This window comes from Oryx dammah, unplaced genomic scaffold (genome assembly GCF_014754425.2).
Source record: "Oryx dammah isolate SB20612 unplaced genomic scaffold, SCBI_Odam_1.1 HiC_scaffold_5, whole genome shotgun sequence".
NCBI classification, from domain to species: domain Eukaryota; kingdom Metazoa; phylum Chordata; class Mammalia; order Artiodactyla; family Bovidae; genus Oryx; species Oryx dammah.
In genome coordinates this window covers 82,539,693-82,561,172 of record NW_024070189.1, presented here as the reverse complement: position 1 = coordinate 82,561,172, position 21,480 = coordinate 82,539,693, and the positions used below count along the sequence as shown (strand labels likewise).

At 42.5% G+C, this 21,480-nt stretch overlaps 1 protein-coding gene across 1 annotated transcript in view; it reads right to left on the bottom strand.

Moving 5' to 3' along the window:
* Nucleotides 1–21,280, bottom strand: part of LMNB1 (lamin B1) — a 52,805-nt gene extending 31,525 nt beyond the window's left edge. Inside the window, exon 1 of the mRNA XM_040241745.1 lies at nucleotides 20,474–21,280. Coding sequence (XP_040097679.1) covers nucleotides 20,474–20,832 — 359 coding nt within the window. The 5' untranslated portion in view covers nucleotides 20,833–21,280. The remainder of the gene's footprint in view (nucleotides 1–20,473) is intronic.
* Between the last annotated feature and the right edge of the window lie 200 nt (nucleotides 21,281–21,480).

Genomic DNA, 21,480 nt, shown 5'->3' with positions numbered 1-21,480 from the left:
TGAGTATAAGTCAGGAAACATACCCATTTACCAGAGGTATTTACCTAAGAACCAAAACTTTAAATTGCAGCAACAAAAAAAAGGTTTATAAAACATAGCCAACACTCAAATTATGAATCTCCTCCCTTAATAAACAAAATTAGTTTCATTTCAAGTAAAGCTTGAATTTCAGTCATAGAGAAGGAAATAGCAACCCACTCCAATATCCTTGCCTGGGAAATCCCTTGGACAGAGGAGCCTGACAGGATACAGTCCGTGGAGTTGCGAAGAGTCAGACACAACCTGGGGACTAAACAAGCTTGAATTTCATTCATAGCAAGTAACCAGGTCTAATCAAATATCTGACCATTAAAAAAAATCAGCTGGGAAGGCTACATTTACAGCACTGTTATTCTATCTCGGTGGATCAAGAGAAACAGACATAACTTCAATAATGGACTTCCCAATAGAACCTGGTACCTAAATCTGGGACCTGTCCTTATAATCTCCTGAGGCTTGTAGGACTAAATAACCTAAATACAATTCATTGCCTGCTACTCTCTGAATTACTCCTGCCCACCTCTGACTACCAAGAAAACCACTGCTTTAACCACCTTGGTTTTTCAACCTGCCAACTCTCTGAACTTGGCGAGTTTTAGGGCCAGCATTTCAACCCAGTGGCTTCGGCACTGAGCTGCCTGACTCTTGGACTCTGTGTCTGTTTGCTGAGGACTCTGCACTACCTTCTCTCCTCGGATGACAAGTACCCCACTCCCTCAGTAGCCTTCATTTGTTTAAGTGTACCCATTCCAGACTACTCCCACCAATAAATAAATGGAGATTAGAAAATGCAACCAATTACACAATTGCTGGAAAACGAATGCTTAACTGAGCTCCTAGGGGATATCCATCATTGGCAGGCAGCAACTATAGAGCACATTCTAACTAAAGTCACATCACCTATACATAACACACAGAAAATCACTTAAGACCTAGTAAGTATATAATAACGACTTGAAAGTCAATTATGAATCATACTGTAGTTGTAAACCCTGAAAAATTAAGTTGACCACTTAAATAGGGAATGAAGAATTAGTCTGAACCAGAAATTAAGCAGAACTAGAGGGATAAATACATACTAGAACATGATCTGAAACTTGTTACAGAACAGTTTTAATTAGTCAGGCATTGGCAACCTCCCTGGTAGCTCAGACGGTAAAGTGTCTGCCTATAATGTGGGAGACCCGAATTCAATCCCTGGGTCGGGAAGATCTCCTGGAGAAGGAAATTGCAACCCACTCCAGTATTCTTGCCTGGAAAATCCCATGGACAAAGGAGCCTGGTAGGCTACAGTCCATGGGGGTCGCAAAGAGTCGGACACGACTGAGCACTTCACTTGGCAACTTACTGCCCTTCCGTTAACTTTTCACCGGTCAGTTTATACAAGTCAGTATATAGCACAGTGCTCAGCTGAATGAACTCTCTAGCTTGACTAGTAACACAACCCCAAAAGTCCCTGAATTCAGGTTCCCTAAACCACCTACTACATACCCATGAACGAAGACTCCATGTTCATTTTCAGGATAGAATTTATATATTTGGGTTTGGCTTCCTTCTTTCACAAGTGCCATTAATTTTCAATTTTTCCTCAAATACTTTTGTCCTTGTTCATTGATTCTCATATACGGAAATATAAGTAACAAAGTGTTACAGAATAGTTACATAACTAGAAGAAGATATACAAAATTACTTTCCGGATATTAAATGGCATTTCCAGGAAATTTACCAAAGGTAAATATACAAGAATAGATAAGGGCAAGAAAACTAGGGGCTTCCCTAGTGGCTCAGATGGTAAAGAGTCTGCTTGCAATGATGGAGACCTGGGTTTGATCCCTGGGTTGGGACGATGCCCTGGAGAAGGGAATGGTTACCCACTCCAGTATTCTTGCCTGGAAAATCCCATGGACAGAGGAGCCTTGGAGGGCAATAGTCCATGAGGTCACAAAGAATCAGACACGACTGAGCAACTAACGCACGTGCACACACACACATACACAAATGCTTGCTATATTAATAAAATCTGTTGAAGATGTGTATTCTTATGAAAAAAATACATCCAAACTGTAATAATGATAGACTTTAGAATACTGACTTTAAAAAACCATACATCTGGTGGGGGGCGGGGAACAGGCAAGAAACACGTTTCTAAAGATAAAAACAGAAATACAAGTATTGGGTCTTTTTAATTACTGCCTTCACATGTCAGACAACAGCTTATGGAAACCAAAAAGGAACCACTCACAGGTATGTTTTAAACCCCACTCATAATATTCCATAGCAAAATACTAGGCAACTCTGGTTGCTCAGATCACTTATTTGCAATTTTGAAAAGCTATTACAGATTGTCAAGTTCATCTTATTTAAGAGTAGCTACTCAACAGATTCAGACTTAATAATGTTTCTAATTTTTAATCTCCTAGATGGAAATGAGACTACAAAAGAAGATGAAAGACCAATAAAAACAAAACACGCCAATGAGTTCTCAGCAGGTGTCCAGCTACCTTTCTTAACTCAGCACTCATCACTAACATTTACTTCAGGACCGTTCTTTAGAAAAACAAATTACAGGGAATGAAAGGGAAACGTCAGTTTAGTTTTTTACCTTCAATCAGGTAACAGGAACCATTCTTTATAAAATTATTTTTAATCATATCCACAAAGGCTTTTTAAATCCCTCAAAATAGACCCACTCTACATGGAGAGCCAGGCTGATCAGGCCCAGCTCTTTGAGCTCTGGTGTTAATATACAGTAAAGTTCTTCTGAACAGCTGTCTGCTGGCAGCTGAACACCACTCAACACTAACGCAATTATTCAATGACTATCAAATAATCCAGCTTCTGAGGCACTTTTCATCCCAGAGTTCAGAATCAACATGCCCTATATTATGTAGCCATGGTTCAGACTTTTAGTGCAAAAATAAACTTTATTTTGGGCTTCAGTTCAGTTCAGTTGCTCAGTTGTGTCCAACTCTTTGCGACCCCATAGACTGCAGCACGCCAGGTCTCCTTGTCCATCACCAACTCCTGGAGCTTACTCAGACTCATGTCCATTGAGTCAGTGATGCCACCCAACCATGTCATCCTCTGTCATCCCCTTCTCCTCCTGCCTTCAATCTTTCCCAGCATCAGGGTCTTTTCAAATGAGTTGGTGTGGGAGCGACTGTGAGGAGATACCCCACATCCAAGGGCAGAGAAGGCCTAGAAAGATGGTAGGTGCTGGAGCGGAGGCTGCGTGGCGGCTGTGCGGCTGGAGAGTGGCTCTGAGATGATACCCCATGTCCAAGAACAAAGGAGATGCCCCAGCAAGATGGTAGGAGGGGCAAAATCGCGTTTAGAATCAAACCCCATACCCGCCAGAAACGCTCAGAGGGCTCAAACAAACCTTTTGTGCACCAGGACCCAGAGACCCCACAGAGGCTGGGACAGAACTGTGTTTGGGCTTAAGATAAAGGATATTAATATGCCTAAACAAAACCCTTCTGTCCTGAAACTGGGTAATCTATCTAAAGTAATAGACTCAAACTGCATATTAAATGCATCTGCCCCAACATTCATTTATCAGCCTCAATACTGTCCTCAGAGTATCTTCCCTTCCAAAGGGAGAAAGGATGTGATCCCCAGTATTTCTACCAAGGAAAATTAATTACAAACTAAGTATAATCTAATATATAATGTCACCAAAGTCATGTGATCACAATTTCCACTAATAAGGGTCTCCTCTGACAAAAGCAAAAAGACTAAGATGCTTCTGCACAAACCCAAAATGGATCATTTCTGGTGGTAATAAAATTCTGCTTCTCATTCAATAAATTGAGCAGCTGGGAATTCTCTGGTGATCCAGTGGTTAGGACTCCATGCTTCTACTGTAGGGGGCATGGGTTCCATCCCTGGTCAGGGACCTAAGATCCCACAAGCCAAGTGGCGTGGCCAAAAATTAAACATAAATTAATAAACTGAGCAGTCAACACATTAGCAACAACCCAATCAAAATCAGGTAAACACTAATTGCAATCAGATTAAAATTAGGAAAAACATTAAGCAAGATCAACACTGGACCACAGAACCATTTCTCTGAACAAAAGAAATCCACTGACATAAACAGATGCAAGAGAGGAATGGACAAATACAGCTTAAGTTTTAACAAAAAAGTGACTTACTGGGGGAAAAAAAAACAACTAAAATCACAACTTTGTTATGCTAGGTCACTGATCTGGGTGTGTGGAAACTAGCAATGAACAAAACATATAGAGTCCCTGATCTTACAGAAGGTACATTATACTGGAGAGAGACACAAATACATATATAGCAGGGATAATCAATATTTCAAAGAAACATAATTCAGAATAAGGAGTTAGAGAAAGAAAGGGAGGATGATCATTTTACATAGTGTTCAGAAAGAGACTGATTTTATGTCACCAGCCATTTTTCACATCAGAAAATCACTTTTCAAACCCAAATTTTATCCAGCAATACAATTACTATCATTGGTTATTTCATTGTTCCTCTATGGGTTTTGTGCAACCCAATCTAAAGAGAAAATAGTCTCCTACAAAAATGGTTATTACTAAGTCAGTAATTATTTGGGGAAAGCCTAGAGAGTGCTAGGAAATGTGCTGATGCAAGAAGCAGCAAAATCAGACTCCAGCCCTGTGCACAGAGAGACTCCAGTCCAGCAGGGGAACCAACGAATCACACAAAATTGTCTTAACAAATCAAACCTATCAGCAACATCCCTAAGAAACAGAAAAAGTACACAGTGCGGTGAGAGCACATGATGTAACTTCCCAGTGAAAATGGCACATTAAACATGGCTCCACTGTTACCCCATCCAAAAACACAACAACTGAGCAACAAACTGACAAGGAAGGAACAAAATTTTAGAAGCTAAAATTAGATGAGTGACAATGAGCTTAGGCAACCCTAGAGGGCCAAATCTAAATAACCTAATTTATACTGCAGATACTGTTGACAGCAAGAGATACCCCAGGAACCTGAAGTAGGACTGGATGAAAATCTATTTGAGAGGCTAAGCAGACCATACTCTCTGTTCCTGGGCCCATGGCTCCTCATTCACCAGGATGAAAAAGGAAAAGTTTACTCTCTAAGGAATAAAACAGAACCTCAGACCCGGCGCCACCTGAACAGCCAAAGGCACACTATCATACTGAAAAGGCAGAATTCCAGTGGACTTTTACAGATGCTGATGTTGCCTCTCAATTTCCCTCAGCTTAAAGCATACTGTACAGACAAAACCCAAGAGAGAAGACTTGAAGACAGACACTGGGTAAGTTTCCAACTAAACGATTCCACTGTTACACAATGATGCTTAGTCATGAATGCATCCATTCATGCATACAGCTTCCCATTTTTAGAGCCCTGCTTCCGAATACAGAGGACATATAACAGTCATCAGACCTTTGAGAGAAACTCTCACTGTAAACTGACTCACCCAATGTCCATTCCACCCTCCTAGTTGCGCTTTCTTAAACTAGAAAACATAAACTACATTTGCCAGAATCTCTTGCAGCTAGGATTCTGGATGCAAAGTATATACTCTCGCTGCTGCTGCTGCTGCTAACAGTCGTGTCCGACTCTGTGTGACCCCATAGATGGCAGCCCACCAGACTCCCCCGTCCCTGGGATTCTCCGGGCAAGAACACTGGAGTGGGCTGCCATACATCCATGATACAAAAGAAGGACCTATCATGGGGCTACCTTCCTAGTATTTATGGCAATTTCTCTGCTGACAAGTAGGGTCAACACCACATACATTACTATAGTAATTTTGAAATCAGGAACTCGTTCCTCCAATTTTGAGACTGTTTTGGCTATTCTGGATACCATGGATTTCCATTTAAATTTTAGGCTTAGCGTGACAATTTCTACAAAAGAGACAACTGTGATTCTGAGAGAGACTGCATTGAATCTGTGGGTCAATTTGGGGAGAATTGCCAGTTTAACAATATTAAAGTGTCCAGAGACAGCAGTGGGCTTAGAAAGCCTTTGGGCAACCTGTCTGCTGATGGGTGGGACTGTGTGCCCCACTGGTTGTATGCTAGGCCTGAGAAGTCAGAGCTTACAGGCTGTTGGGTGGGGCTAAGCCTTGGTGATGGAAACCCAGGCAAGACGTCCACTTCAAGGAGAGTTTGCGCAGATGGATACTCCTGATATGTTCACCATCAGATTTTATGACTCCAGAGTGAACCACATCAGGCACCCACCTTCACAGGAGACCCTTCAAGACCAGCAGCCTCAGATTCAAGATGTCCAGCTCCCCAAGGCAGACAGTGGCTGTGATGGTCATCACCTTCCACAAGTACTCCAAAACAAAAGGATATGTCCTACAAACTCTTTAACTTTTCAGTCATTAGTACTTCTTAGTAACAACAAAAGCTAGAAAACCGTAGAGCATGCTTTCAAAATCCTGAGGAAATATTCTTTACAACTTAGAATTCTACACCCAAAGTATCAATGCTTATGCAATGCAACTAGACAAGAAAAAAGCACAGATGCAAAATTTTATTTCCATAATAAGATAAAACTAATAGAAAGCCTCCTGATTATTACTGACTCAATGTCTTAGCAACTGACATCATCTTTCTTTATAGTTAAAACTAAATAAGTGGGGGGGAGGGGGAAGCAAGGGAATTAAAAAAAAAAAAATCTACTTCTGCTTCATTGACTATGCTAAAGTCTTTGACTGTGTGGATCACAACAAACTGTGGAATATTCTTAAAGATATGAGAATACCAAACCACCTTACCTGCCTCCTGAGAAACTGGTATGCAGGACAAGAAGCAACAGTTAGAACCAGACATGGAACAATGGACTGGTTCCAAATTGGGAAAGGAGTACGTCAAGGCTGTATATTGTCACCCTGCTTATTTAACTTATATACAGACTACATCATGCGAAATGCCAGGCTAGAGTTATCACAAGCTGGAATCAAGACTGCTGGGAGAAATATCAACAACCTCAGATATGCAGATGACACCACCCATATGGCAGAAAGAGGAGAAACTAAAGAGCCTCTTGATGAAAGTGAAAGAGGACAGTGAAAAAGCTGGCTTAAAACTCAACATTCAAAAAGCTAAGATCATGGCAATCGGTCCTATCACTTCAAGGCAAATAGACTGGGAAAATGTGGAAACAGTGTCAGATTTCATTTTCTTGAGCTCCAAAATCACTGCAGACGGTGACTGCAGCCACAAAATTAAAAGGCGTTTGTTCCTTAAAAGAATAGCTATGTCAAACCTAGACAGTGTTTTAAAAAGCAAAGACATCACTTTGCCCACAAAGGTCCATATAGTCAAAGCTATGTTTTCCCAGTAGTCATGTATGGATGTGAGAGTTGGATCATAAAGAAGGCTGAACGCCGAGGAATTGATGCTTTTGAACTGTGGTATTGGAGAAGACTCTTGAGAGTCCCTTGGACAGCAAGGAGGTCAAACCAGTCAATCCTAAAGGAAATCAACCCTGAATATTCACTGGAAAGGCTGGTGCTGAAGCTGAAGCTCCAGTACTTTGGCCACCTGATGTGAAAAGGCTGACTCACTGGAAAAGACCCTGATACTGTGAAAAATTGAGGGGAAGAGAAGGGGGCAACAGAGGATGAGATGGCTGAATGGTTTCACTGACTCAAGGGACATGAGTTTGAGCAAACTCAGGGAGACAGTGATGGACAGAGAAGCCTGGCATGCTGCAGTTCATGGGCTCACAGTCTGACATGACTTAGTGACTGAACAACAAGTAAGTGGGGAAAATACTATTTTCATAGGTAATCAAAAGGAAAAGCAGTACAGGAAAGGAAAACTATAGAACACTACTGAGTTCTGTTGAGGATTATGTTCATAGAGTATAGGCCTCTCTACTGTAATACAATTTGTGTTTCTGAAAACTCTTGCACATTAAAAATAATAGAGAATGGGAAAATAAGGTTGGAACCAATCATTCAAAAGTTACACAGCCCTAACCAACGCACCAGCAGTAACATAATTAGTACCCCAGGAGATGGCTTGGGCAATGCAAACAGTCAGTTCAGCGTGGGTAGAGCGGCCTCAAGAGATGCTCAGAGACGCACAGCATCAGAGAAGCCTTGCTGATCTGCAGGAACTGAGACATTAGAGACAGAAATAGACTGAATACAACCAAGGCTATAAGGACAAAGGTATAGTACCTCTCTCGGGGAGGGAATCCTGGGTGCAGGATCCTTAACTTTGTTAAAATGGAATTGAAGTCAGAGCTTTCTTTTCCTCTGAACTCTACTCTTGATATTCTGACTCTCCTTTACTGGGAAAAGTCACATATAAATCAATACAACCTCCAATTATAATTATACCATTTCCCTATTTACCAGTCACATACGAGCAAATTGGTGCTCCAGGAGCATTTGCAGCAGAACACCATTCATTAATACTTTATATACCAAAAACTGACCTAAAGCTAATCTCAACTAAAACATAATGTATGACTATTAGGAGGAAAAGAGGAAGAAGAATTTGTATTATGAAGAATAGAATGAAAAAACTCAATTCTTCATCTTCCATAGATGGGACTGAATAAAAAACTTCATGTTTGGAGGGGAGGGAGCAAAGCCAAGAACGGTATAAGCTGAAGCCAGAGAGTCACTCAGGAGCCAGCGCATGAAGGGAAGAACATTTAGGTAAAATGACCATTATGTCCAAGTCTGTCTAGGGCAATTTCCACGGGCACCAGTTGTCCCAGCATAATTATCAATAGCTCTCTCTTTCACACACAGAAAGAAGTATCCCTGTTTGGATGCTAAATTATATGGTCAATCTATTAGGTGATACTCAGGAGTTTACTCTTTACTCTAGAAGCCACAGTCCTGGAAGCTACTTAAAAGTGTCTTAGACAAAGGCAGGGAAACAATCACATTTTTTAGTGCAGAATCTTAGAGGGATAAGTGTTCTGGTACCCTATCCAATGTTTCGCTACATAAACATCAAATAAAAATCTACTTTAAATCGACCTTTAAGAATGTCTTCTTCCTTTCACATCAAACACCCTTTGTGACCTACATGTTTATTCCCATTTCTTCCTTAATAACAGCCTTTGACTAGCATTAGATGCTCCTCACAGTCAACAATATGCTCCCATGAACAAAAGTCAATGGATAGATACTTTTTGGCCTTATCAAACCAGAACTGCACTAACATTCCTTTGTAAATCTCCTTGTTCCATGACTCAATTCTGGGCCTACTTCTCTTGCTATTACTTATTATCTTAGCTGTAGGTTTTCCATCCTCTACCTCATCCTCACATGTAGACGTTTTCCATGTCTCTGACTTTGTCCTTCTTTTTTCTCTCTTTACCCCTCAATGACGCTAAGTCACGTCAGTCGTGTCCGACTCTGTGCGACCTCATAGACGGCAGCCCACCAGGCTCCTGCCCCTGGGATTCTCCAGGCAAGAACACTGGAGTGGGTTGCCATTTCCTTCTCCAGTATCAGGCTCCAAAAACTGTATCTCCAATCAAGTCTCTCCTCAGAGCTCCAGAGAAGTCCTCCAAATTGCTGGCATCTCCACCTAGCAATCTAGCAACAACTAACTGACTAACACCATTAACTTCTCATTAATTCTGAGTGGGATGCTTCACATCTGGTCCTTTCCTGCCAGTCTCTGTTAAGAGCAACTCCATCTCCCCAAGCACCCATGCATGGAAGCCATCACCCAAGACTCCAATTTCCCTAACCTCGCACACTCAGTACCTCTTCAATCCACCTCTGCCCTTTCCCACTTCCTACCTCAGTTCAGCAGCCATGAACGACCCCACATGCTCATACTAGTGTTTCTACCTGTATTTTTTTTTCCTCCACGCAAAAGCCAGACTGATCATGTCAGTCTTCTGCCTGAAATTCTTGAGGCTCTTCATTACCTAAAATTAAACCCTCCCTCACCTCGTTTCTATATACATCTATACGGCTCGAGTTTGCCCTTCTAAAGTTTTCCATTTAGAAGTCAATTCTACTTATGTCTCAACATTCAGCTCAGATTTCCCTGCCTCCTCCAAGTCTCCTCAGCAGCAGCTTTACAAGCTCTTACTCTGCCCTGCGTGGTTGGCAGCCCCTTCCCCCACAGCATGAAGAGGATACTGCTATCACAGCACTGCTTACATTGTATTAGCTGCGCTTATGTGCTCAGTCGCTAAGTCATGTCCGACTCTTTTGTGACCCCATGGACTGTGGCCCACCAGGCTCCTCTGTCCATGGGATTTCCCAGGCAAGAATACTGGAGTGCGTTGCCATTTCCTCCTCCAGGGGATCTTCCCGACCCAGGGATCCAACCTGTGTCTCCTGCATTTGCAGGCACATTCTTTACCACTGAGCCACCAGGGAAGCCTGGGTATGTATTAGCATATCGCCTTAGTATTTCAAAACAGCTGCCTCAGTTACTTCACCAGTTTCCTCACCCTTTGAACAAGGTTATCGTAAGGCTTGAAAGACAGTATCTGTAAAGCATCTAGCACAGTATCTGGCGAACACAATAGTCACGAAATAAACATCAGCTCTTTTTGTCCTGCATCTTGCACATGCATTCTAAGCTCTCTAGGTCTCAATTTCTGAACCCACAAAGTGGGCTGGATAGATCAGAGATCCAAGTCTCCTCCTGGCAGTAAAAGTGCTGTAATTCTATAAATGCAACAAATGCAAATGCAGTAAAGGCAAAATTTTATTTTAAAGGACCAAGTAAACATACTAGCTAGGGATAGTCTCCCTTTCATTCAGGTCTACAGCAAAGACATCAGCAAAAACCTAAGACTGTGACCCAAATGTGACTCCTTACTCCTTTATGCTTGCAACATGACCGTAACAATAAAAATGATCAAGAACAAAAAGAATTCCCCCAGAAACTAAAAATAAATTCTCTGAAACAAGAAAAGTACACCCATATACTGTCAGTGGAATCAAAAATTGGCAAATTTGTCATTACTTTATGCAGTGGTTAACATTTAACCAAAAAATTAGTTAACATTTAACCATTTTTAGGTTAACCAGGAGGAAAAAAAATCTTACACTGTCAGCAAGAGAGAAGATAATCATGGCCCTCTATGACCTCTCAGAAATTAGGGAGATATAATCACTGCAAAACCTACATCTTTGGTCACAGTAAACTAATCCTACCCTAAAGGCTGTTGATGGATCTTCAGAATGATGATACACCCCATGTCCTGACAGGTAAAGAAGTTCACAAAGCAGTGTAGCATGAAAGAAGGTTACGCATCAATATTTATCACAAACCCATTTTTGTTAATTGTATGGATATAAACAGGAAAACTTCAGAACTCTTACTTATGGAACTAAGGGTGATTTTTATTTTCTTCTTTGTGTTTATCTCTATTTCCCATAAAGTACATATAATTTTTGTGTAGCTATATATATATATATATATTTTAATTCCCCAACAATAACTGCCAAAGCACAAACCGTTTTATCAGAAAGATATACTGGGCGGGGGGTCGTTGGGTAGAGAGTTAAAAACTCCGATTAGGAAACCGTGGACCCCAGAAATATGGCGACTTCAGTTCAACAGGATCCTGTCACACAATTGATACTTAGGGCTCATTCTCAGTGTGCAAGAAATACATCTTCAGTGATGATGTAAAAGTCTAAAGATACCTAATTCAAAAATACCTGAGGTGACGTCATCTGGACAAATGAAAAGAACAAGCATATGGAGTGTATGGCAGGGAAAAAACATGGAGCACATTTTTATAGAGCTTCATCTTTCATTCTGTGTGTTTACTTCCTTGAATCTGGGTACACCAAGAGAATACCTAGTCCATCCTCCTAGTTTAAATAAACAACTCCAAAAGTTATCTTGCTTTACCAAACATCCTTTGAAAGCATGGGAAGGAAGCATCATGATGGTTTCATTACTTAGGACCTGTCGCCTAGACTTTAATACCAATTCTAGGCAGCAATCCTTCCCATTCTTCCCTTGAAAATTAAAGTGATACTTACCATGAAGTTTTATACTTCTCATATTAAGGCTAGGGAGTTACTGGCAACTTGTTTCTACCAGGGCAAAATCAGGACATAAATAGAAGACCAAATAATACATGAGATCAAGGTTTTTGGAGGTTTTTTTTTTTAATTAACTATACTACATACAAAGAAAAGTCCCTAGAGCAGATTAGTATTTATTATTTTAGATTTGAAAACTAGAAAATATGAATATTAAAACAACCTGCAGGATTGTTTAGTCTATGCACCTAAATTTTATTCTCTGTGACCAAAATATGTATAAAGTCAACAGAATAAATATATACAGTAAGTCCAATATACAGTAAGTCCCCACCACTCCCTTTTCCCCTGAGGAAAGTAAGAGAAAAATAAATAGCTTCTGTGATTTACACTGCATTTCAGTATGCTTCCTAATTGCTTCAAATTGCCAATCCTGCTAAAAACTCACCCATTAATATAACACAAGTAAATGAAACACTAGAAAAAGGTCTGAGTTTCTTCATTCTTCCTGAGATTCAGAAAACAACTACTTACATCTTATCCCAATTATTCAGATGAGGAAATGAAGGTTCAAAGAACTGAAGTTACCTGTCCCAAATCACAAAAAGTAAGGAGTACTACTATCTCTCAGGCTAATGAGACACATGCTTGACAAGTGTCCCAATTGTAGCACATCAGCACCTGTACACAATTTCTAATGAAAACACACAAATCCAAATTTTCCAACAGAAGTTTCCTTACTAATGTACTGACAAGGCAAAAGTCAGAGGAAAGTCATTTTCCCGAAGGAATATACTATGTAGGCTTGATCCCCTCAACCTGAAACCTATCCCACTCAAAATCTGCTTGGGGATCGAAATAGGAAGCCTACATATCCTCAGATGCATATGCAGCATGAAAAAATACAACCAACATTAAACTTTATTCTGTTTGGAGAAAAGACATTCTTTTCACAAAATTTTATTTAAAAAGCACCAATTTTTGAAAAGATATGAAACTCCACTTTAACAAAACATTTGTCCAGTACCTCCAAGATTAATATGAAGAAACACTGGCTTTGAAGCCTAATATCTATAATATACTAAACTAAGTTTCCTGGGACATCCTTTAAAATTTTTTTTTTTAATGAAGAAATGTAAGTTGACTTGCTCAGCATCTCAAACAATCCTACAGTAGCATCCACCGTATTAGTTACATTCCAGTGAGAAAGCTGAGTGCAGAAGAATTGATGCTTTTGAACTGTGGTGTTGGAGAAGACTCTTGAAAGTCCCTTGGACTGCAAGGAGATCCAACCAGCCCATTCTAAAGGAAATCAGTCCTGAGTGTTCATTGGAAGGACTGATGTTGAAGCTGAAACTCTCAATATTTTGGCCACCTGATGTGAAGAGCTGACTCATTTGAAAAGACCCTGATGCTGGGAAACACTGAAGGCAGGAGAAGGGGACGACAGAGGGTGAGATGGTTAGATGGCATCACCAACTCAAGGGACATGAATTTGGGTAAACTCCGGGAGTTGGTGATGGACAGGGAGGCCTGGCGTGCTGCAGTTCACGGGGTGGCAAAGACTTGGATATAACTGAACAACTGAACTGAACTGAGCTCCCATTTCCACTTTCCTAATTATTCATAATGCTCAAAAAAGAGAAAATCACTACAGAGTTAATTTTGCATCAAGTTTGAATATCTACTACGAATCAATCAAATTTGTGTTTGATGAATAGAGTACAACTTCTAGAACCGGATAAGCCAAGTGAAGTTACTAAGGAGTCAATTAAAAAACATAAATCATTCCTTTCCTATACATAAGTCCAGAGCTCTAAAGCTTACGTTTTCATTAATTCATTTGGTGACAAAATTTGACCTGAATGGATATGAAGCTATTTTTAGACATTTTTCTCCACTTACCGTGACTATTAATATCTTTCCTTGCAGAAATATCTATTTCACAGAGTGCTACCCCGGATGCCACTGGGGGTCTCATATACAGTACATGCATATTATTACCTTCTTACATTTGTAATTGCTTTTAATTCCAAACACATGTGGCCATGTGGGTTTTACATGAAAGACTGTGGACGTAAACCACTGAAGGAAAAAAAGTATGTATCCATGTAATTAGTTACTAAACAATCATTCAACATTATCTCTTATATTTAGTTTTTCTGCATAATTAGCTAATACTGAAATTCTCAATTAAATCCATAGTTTATTTTTTGTTTAAAGTGTTGATTGATAGTATGCATCATCATTTTTTGCCAGTGATCCCCAAAAACCTTCCAGGGAAACATACTAAATAAACAGGCTTTAAGTTCAGTTCAGTAGGTCAGTCATGTCTGACTCTTTGCAACCCCATGGACTGCAGCACGCCAGGCTTCCCTGTCCATCACCAACTCCCGGAGCCTACTCAAACTCATGTCCATCGTGTCAGTGATGCCATCCAACCACCTCATCCTCTTGTCATTCCCTTCTTTTCCCACCTTCAATCTTTCCCAGCATCTGGGTCTTCTCCAGTGAATCAGTTCTTCACATCAGGTGGCCAAAGTATTGGAATTTCAGCTTAAGCATCACTCCTTCCAATGAATATTCAGGACTGACTTCCTTTAAGATTGACTGGTTGGATCTCCTTGCAGTCCAAGGGATTCTTGGAGTGAATCGAAGTAGCTGTATCTTAGATCTGAGATCACCTGCACAGAAACTGTTGTCAAATTCTTTCTAACGACAAGCGTCTCCAAGAATTCTTCTGTCTTTGGACTTCCTTGGCAGTCCAGTGGTCAAGACTCCATGTTTCCACTGCAGGGCACAGGGGTTCATCCCTAGTTGGGGACCCACACATGGAGAGGTGAGGCTAAAACAAAGAATGCTAAAAACCAAAAAGGAACAAAGTAATTTTTGAATCTATAATTCTCTTAAGACTTGTTTCCCTAACCTAAATACACCCAAATGATAAGGCTAATTACAAAGACTTTGACTCCAAATAAGTTAGAGAAAATTATTCATAAATAAAAGAGCTCAATGGACCCAGATAATAAAACATTACTTCTTTGTCATCCTACAAATGTTATAACATTGCTCAAAATTAAATGATTTCCAAGACTTCCATGCATTGATCTCCCCCACTATACTCGACAAAAAAAGCAGTTAACAACAACTAAACCCACAGGATCAAAGTGAACAGAAAGGGCTCATTAGCAAACATTTCAACAAATTTCTAGTAGATGAAATGTAGATAAATGTACCTATCACAGATCATGCACACAAAGGCTACAAGTGAAGCAGAATTAAAATGATGGATTAACCCATGAAACAGCTTTACACCTCACCCTCTTGGGCACCCCTTAACATAAATGCAGGCTTTCCAACAAGTGGGCCAAGAGTACATTCCACTCATATATAAAGAAGTCCTAATTTGCTATTCCACTCAGAAAACTAAGAAGTAGCTACCTAAACAATCCAACATTCATTTTCAAGCATTACCTAGTCCTTCACTTGAAAATGTAGATTACCAAGGATCAGCAATTGACAAAAATTAGTAGGGAAAAAAAAAAAACAAACAACCCAAACAAAAGAACAAGTAACCAGGGAAGAAAAAGAGATAATCCAATGAGCAGAAGAGAATTTTAAAAAGAAAACTAAATATTGCCCTCAGACAGATTAAAGAAAATAAAGCATCCTTAAACAGACACAAGTTGAATAAAGAGAAATATCTATATAAAGATTTCTTGGAATTAAAACTATGACTCTGCTTTTAAAATGTCACTACTGAGCTAGAGAAAAGCAAGGTGATCTCCCAGAACAAAAAACGATTATGAGAAAACAAGATACCCAAGAGTTCAACATTCTAACAAGAGAGAACTAAGAAAATAGAACTCAAAAAACATATGGAAGAAAGGTCCCAGAGCTAAATAAAGATCAAGCCTTGAAAATGAAAAGATGCATAACAACTACAATGCATAAGAGGATATCTATATCTAAGTCCTATCACCATGCAATCCCAGAAAACCAGGATAAAAGAAAATCCCAAAGCTTTCAGAGAGGAAAAGAAAATCAAAAGCAATTACCAAAAAAATATGTATATATATTACTGTGACTGGCATTAGATACACATTTTCAAAATTCTCCAAGCCACGCTTCAGTAATACGTGAACTGTGAACTTCCAGATGTTCAAGCTGGTTTTAGAAAAGGCAGAGGAACCAGAGATCAAATTGCCAACATCCACTAGATCATCGAAAAAGCAAGAGAGTTCCAGAAAAACATCTATTTCTGCTTTATTGACTACGCCAAAGCCTTTGACTGTGTGGATCACAATACACTGTGGAAAATTCTTCAAGGGATGGGAATACCAGACCACCTGACCTGCCTGTTGACAAACCTATATGTAGGTCAGGAAGCAAGTTAGAACTGGACATGGAACAACAGACTGGTTCCAAATAGGAAAAGGAGTATGTCAAGGCTGTATATTGTCACCCTGCTTATTTAACTTCTATGCAGAGTACATCATGAGAAACACTGGGCTGGAAGAAGCATAAGCTGGAATCAAGACTGCCGGGAGAAATATCAATAACCTCAGATATGCAGATGACACCACCCTTATGGCAGATAGTGAAGAGGAACTAAAAAGCCTCTTGATGAAAGTGAAAGAGGAGAGGAAAAAGTTGGCTTAAAGCGCAACTGTCAGAAAACGAAGATCATGGCATCTGGTCCCATCACTTCATGGGAAATAGATGGGAAAACAGTGGAAACAGTGTCAGACTTTATTGTTTGGGGCTCCAAAATCACTGCAGATGGTGACTGCAGCCATGAAATTAAAAGACGCTTACTCCTTGGAAGGAAAGTTATGGCCAACCTAGATAACATATTCAAAAGCAGAGACATTACTTTGCCAACAAAGGTCCATCTAGTCAAGGCTATGGTTTTTCCAGTGGTCATGTATGGATGTGAGAGTTGGACTGTGAAGAAAGCTGAGCACTGAAGAATTGATGCTTTTGAACTGTGGTTTTGGAGAAGACTCTTGAGAGTCCCTTGGACTGCAAGGAGATCCTACCAGTCCATCCTAAAGGAGATCAGCCCTGGATGTTCTTTGGAAGGAGTGATGCTGAAGTTGAAACTCCAATACTTTGGCCACCTCATGTGAAGAGTTGACTCATTGAAAAAGACTCTGATGCTGGGAGGGATTGGGGGCAGGAGGAGAAGGGAACGACAGAGGATGAGATGGCTGGATGGCATCACCGACTCGATAGACATGAATTTGAGTGAACTCTGGGAGATGGTGATGGACAGGGAGGCCTGGCGTGCTGTGATTCATGGGGTTGCAAAGAGTCGGACACGACTGAGCGACTGAACTGAACTGAACTGAACTGAACAACAACTGGGTGCTAGAAGTCAATGGGGTCAATATACCTTCCAAGCTGTGAGGAAAAATTCTGAAAGTGGAATTTTATATACCTAGCCCAACAATCAATCAAGCATGAGACAAAAATTAGTTATTTTCAGACATACAAGACTTGGAAAGTTTAACTCCTGCCATCTTTTCTGAATAAGTAACTTAAAGCTTCTCCCAACAAAATGAATGAAGGAACCAAGGAACCAAAAATATGTGACACAGGAGGAAACTAGATCTAAATCAGGTATATTAGTCTGTTAGTTGCACACGTCTTAGGTGCAGGGAACTTAGGGAAGAAAGCGGCTTTGCATAATATATATTATAAATAGATATATTCAAAACATCTGATATGCTAAAGGAAAATTTTTCTTTAATCAGCAAGAAAGATGGAAGGCTATTTAAGAACAAAAGAAAGTTAAGATTGAAATATCAAAGTAAAATGTGGCATGTTTTGAGGAGTTGATACTTACTAAAAAAGAAAATATATCTGACTCTGACAACAGAAATATATGCATAGGCTCTAAATGTATAAATATACAATAGATATATATCTATCAAGCAATTTTCCTACCAAATCCCAGCAGACATCTAAAATATTGTTTTCAGTTGTCAAGCCCTCAGACAAGCCTTCCTTAACTACACCATCCCTCACCCTGCTTTTTTTGTACTCCCCTAGTATCTGTTACCCTAGCATTATATCACATACACTGATTTCATTGATTCTACTAATGATACACGTATTCTTCACTTTCTCATCTTGCTGAAACCAGCATGCATTTTACAATCCATGCAGAGCCTTCTACCACTACAGTCAGCCAGGTGGCAGTCTTGTTACTATGTAAAAAAACCTTCCAAGTGGATGCCTTCTGGAAAGATAATAAAAGCACCAAAAATGTTTCAGATTATATGAAACACAATTGTTACTTGCTGAGTATCTCCCCTACATTAACATAAGGGCAGTAACTTTTTTTTTTTAAATCCCTGTATCCTCCACATAAAACAGTGACTAGCACATAACAGATACTTGATCTGTGTCACAGTTAACATCCCTGAAATCAGGATGGGTCCAACAGGATACATCCTACATATTTGGCCCTGAAATTTCTTTTTTCTTAGTGGTACATATGATACTGGTGAATCACATAAGCAATAGCATCCAAGGTAAGAAATTCAGTAACAACAAATTTGGAGGAAGAGGGGGACAGCGGTGAGAGTACTGACCCATTTCAAAAGGCAACTCCAAAGGTTGAAAAATCCAGGAAACAGAAATACAAGCTTTTCTTTTTTGGCCGAGAGGCACGCAGGGATATTAGTTACCAGACCATCTCCCACCAAGGATGGAACCCATGTGTGCCTTCTGCATTCTCCCATATTCGTTCGGCAGGATCTTAACTACTGGACTGCCCAGGAAGTCCTAGCTGATTATATTTATTTTGTGGAACTAAATACTCAAAGAAATAAAAACAAAAAGAGCTAAATGTGATTTGTCTCCTGGAAAGAGTCAGGAGACATCATTTATCACTATAAGCCAGTCTATACAGTATTTTAGTTTTACCAAGTGTACATACTCTTTCTGAACCGTTTTTCAAGTATCTAACATCTGGGAAGTTGAAATTCACATATACAAAACCACAGGGACCCAGACAGGGATATTTACACGGATGGAGACAGAAAGACACTCAGGGGAACACAAAGTAAAAGTCAGAACCAGGTATCTCCAGAAATTTCAATTGGCAAGAGGGGATGGAGACCACCGGAATTCTGCTGACAAACAGCAATACTCTAAAGCATGACGTCAACACTAACTGCCTACTGGTGATAATTATGCCATTATTTTTTGCCTCACAAAGGCAAGGTAGCATCGGCAAAGTTTATCTCTGTGCCCTGGACTGATAATTCACACTCTCTTACGAGAATTAATTACAAGCTTTCCTTCGTTCGATCTCTGGATTGAGAAGATCCCCTGGAGAAGGAAATAGCAACCCACTCCTGTATTCTTGCCCCTGGGAAATCCCATGGACAGAGGAGCCTGACGGGCTACAGTCCACCGGCTCGCAGAAGAGTCCGACACGAGTCAGCGACTAAACAACAACTACAAACTCCCTCACCACAACTCTCCACATTTATACAACACCCCTTTCACCTGCTCTGGCGTGTCAACACGACAGTTGGGGGCACTGTCCTAGGTCTATCTTACATTCGAAAAATCAAGTGACTATTTCTTGGCGATGCAAAAGTTAGGCGAGAGGACTGTTGCCGGGGAGGCAGGTGGTCCGGCGATCGGAGAGCAGTGGCCATGGGCAAAAACCCAGCTTGCGAAGTCCTTTGCAAAGCATCCAAGGACCCGCTTCTATCTCCACAGAAAGGACACCTTTCCCCACAGCGAACCAGCTTGAAAAACCCAACTTGCCAGGAGGAGACAGTGGCGCGCGGTTCAGACTCCTCCCCTCCCTCCGTGCGCAAGGCAGGCGCAGAACGAGCGCAAAATGTCACAGGGCCAAGACTAAGCGCGCCAAAGCGGGTCCCACCCCCGGGAGACCGGGACGCCAGAGGCAGGTCCCTCCCCTTCCTCTCTCGCGGCCCGCGCAGAGCTCATTCATTCTCCAGGCGGGCAGAGGGATCTCCCCAGATAGCCATTCTTGCACCGCAAACCCAGCAGACGCTTTGTCTCCGGCCTGGCCGGAAACCGGGGCGCGCATTCAAGCGCGCGCCCTGACGCCACCTCCCCGCACCTGGCGCCCGCCGAGTCCCGGGGCGGAAAAGCCTTCTGGATCTTACGGTCCGAAGCCCCAGGCCGGGCGCTCATCGTTGGCGGGCCCACGCACGCACTTCGCCGGGTCCTACTAGGTATCCAAGATCGGGAAATGTGCATCCCCGTCCCACTATCACTATTGCTTGAGGGCTCTGAGTGACCCCTGCCCAAAATGAAAAACACTAGATTCTTTCTTCTTGGAGACCGAGACCGTGCCGGTTCCGAAGGGCGTGGGCACTCCGGCCCTCGCCTCCCGCCCGAGCAGCACCCCCCGATCCGTGTGTGAGGTACAGCGGCCGCCAGGCGAGCACTCACTTGAGGAGCAGCTGGTCGTGCTCGGCCTTGAACTTGCCCAGCTCGATCTGCAGCTTCGCGCGCTCGCGGGCCGTGTCGTCGAGCGCTCGTCGCGCGTCGGCCAGCTCGGTCTCGTAGAGCGCCTTGAGGCCGGTGAGCTCGCGGCCGCGCACCTCCTCACGCTCCGTCACCTGCAGCTGCAACGCGCTGTTCTCCGTCTCCAGGCTGCGCACCTTGTCGATGTACACGGCCAGACGATCGTTGAGCTCGCGCAGCTCCTCCTTCTCTTGGAGCCGCGACAGCCGCGTGGGGCTCAACGGCGTGGCGGGGCCGCCGGCGCGACTGCCGCTCCGCGGCGGCACGGGGGTCGCTGTCGCCATGGCGATCGGCGGGGAGAGCGAAGCGCGGAGGCCGCGGGCAGCGCCGGGACACGGAGGGGGCTGCAGAAGGCGAAGCGGGAAGGAAGGCACGAACCGGCGACCCGCGCTCGCGGAGAGGCCGCTGTGGGGAGAAAGACGGAGGACCCGGGGCTGGCGGGAGACGGGTTACAGCACAAAGGGCAAAGGGGGAGGATCGCGAATCAGTCAAACGTAAAAGGCCCTTTGTAAAACAACAGGCACAGACACACACGCGCGCACACACACACACACGCTCGGGAAATACGGGGCGATGGTGCCCGAAAGGGCCGAGCAGAGTCCGCGCGCCGCCGCCACCGCCGAGTCTCCCGCCCGCAGCACTTTGTTTCCTCTCAGGCGGCGCAGAGCCGCGGGCGGGGGGAGGAGGGCGGAGGGGCGGGCTGGCTGCGAGCCGCGGGGGGCGGAGGTGGCGCGGGCGGCGGCGCCGCGCTCCCTCCCCAAGATGGCCGGCGCGCTCCGGCATCGCCACGTGACCGTCGCTGGCCAACGAGGAGCCCGCAGCTCGGGGGCCGGGCCTGTAAATTCAAAATCGGGCCCTCAGGCAACCGTCGGCTTCGCGCGCCTGGCTGGGCGTGGCTGGGGAAAGGACCGAGGGCGGCAGGGAGGGGCAAC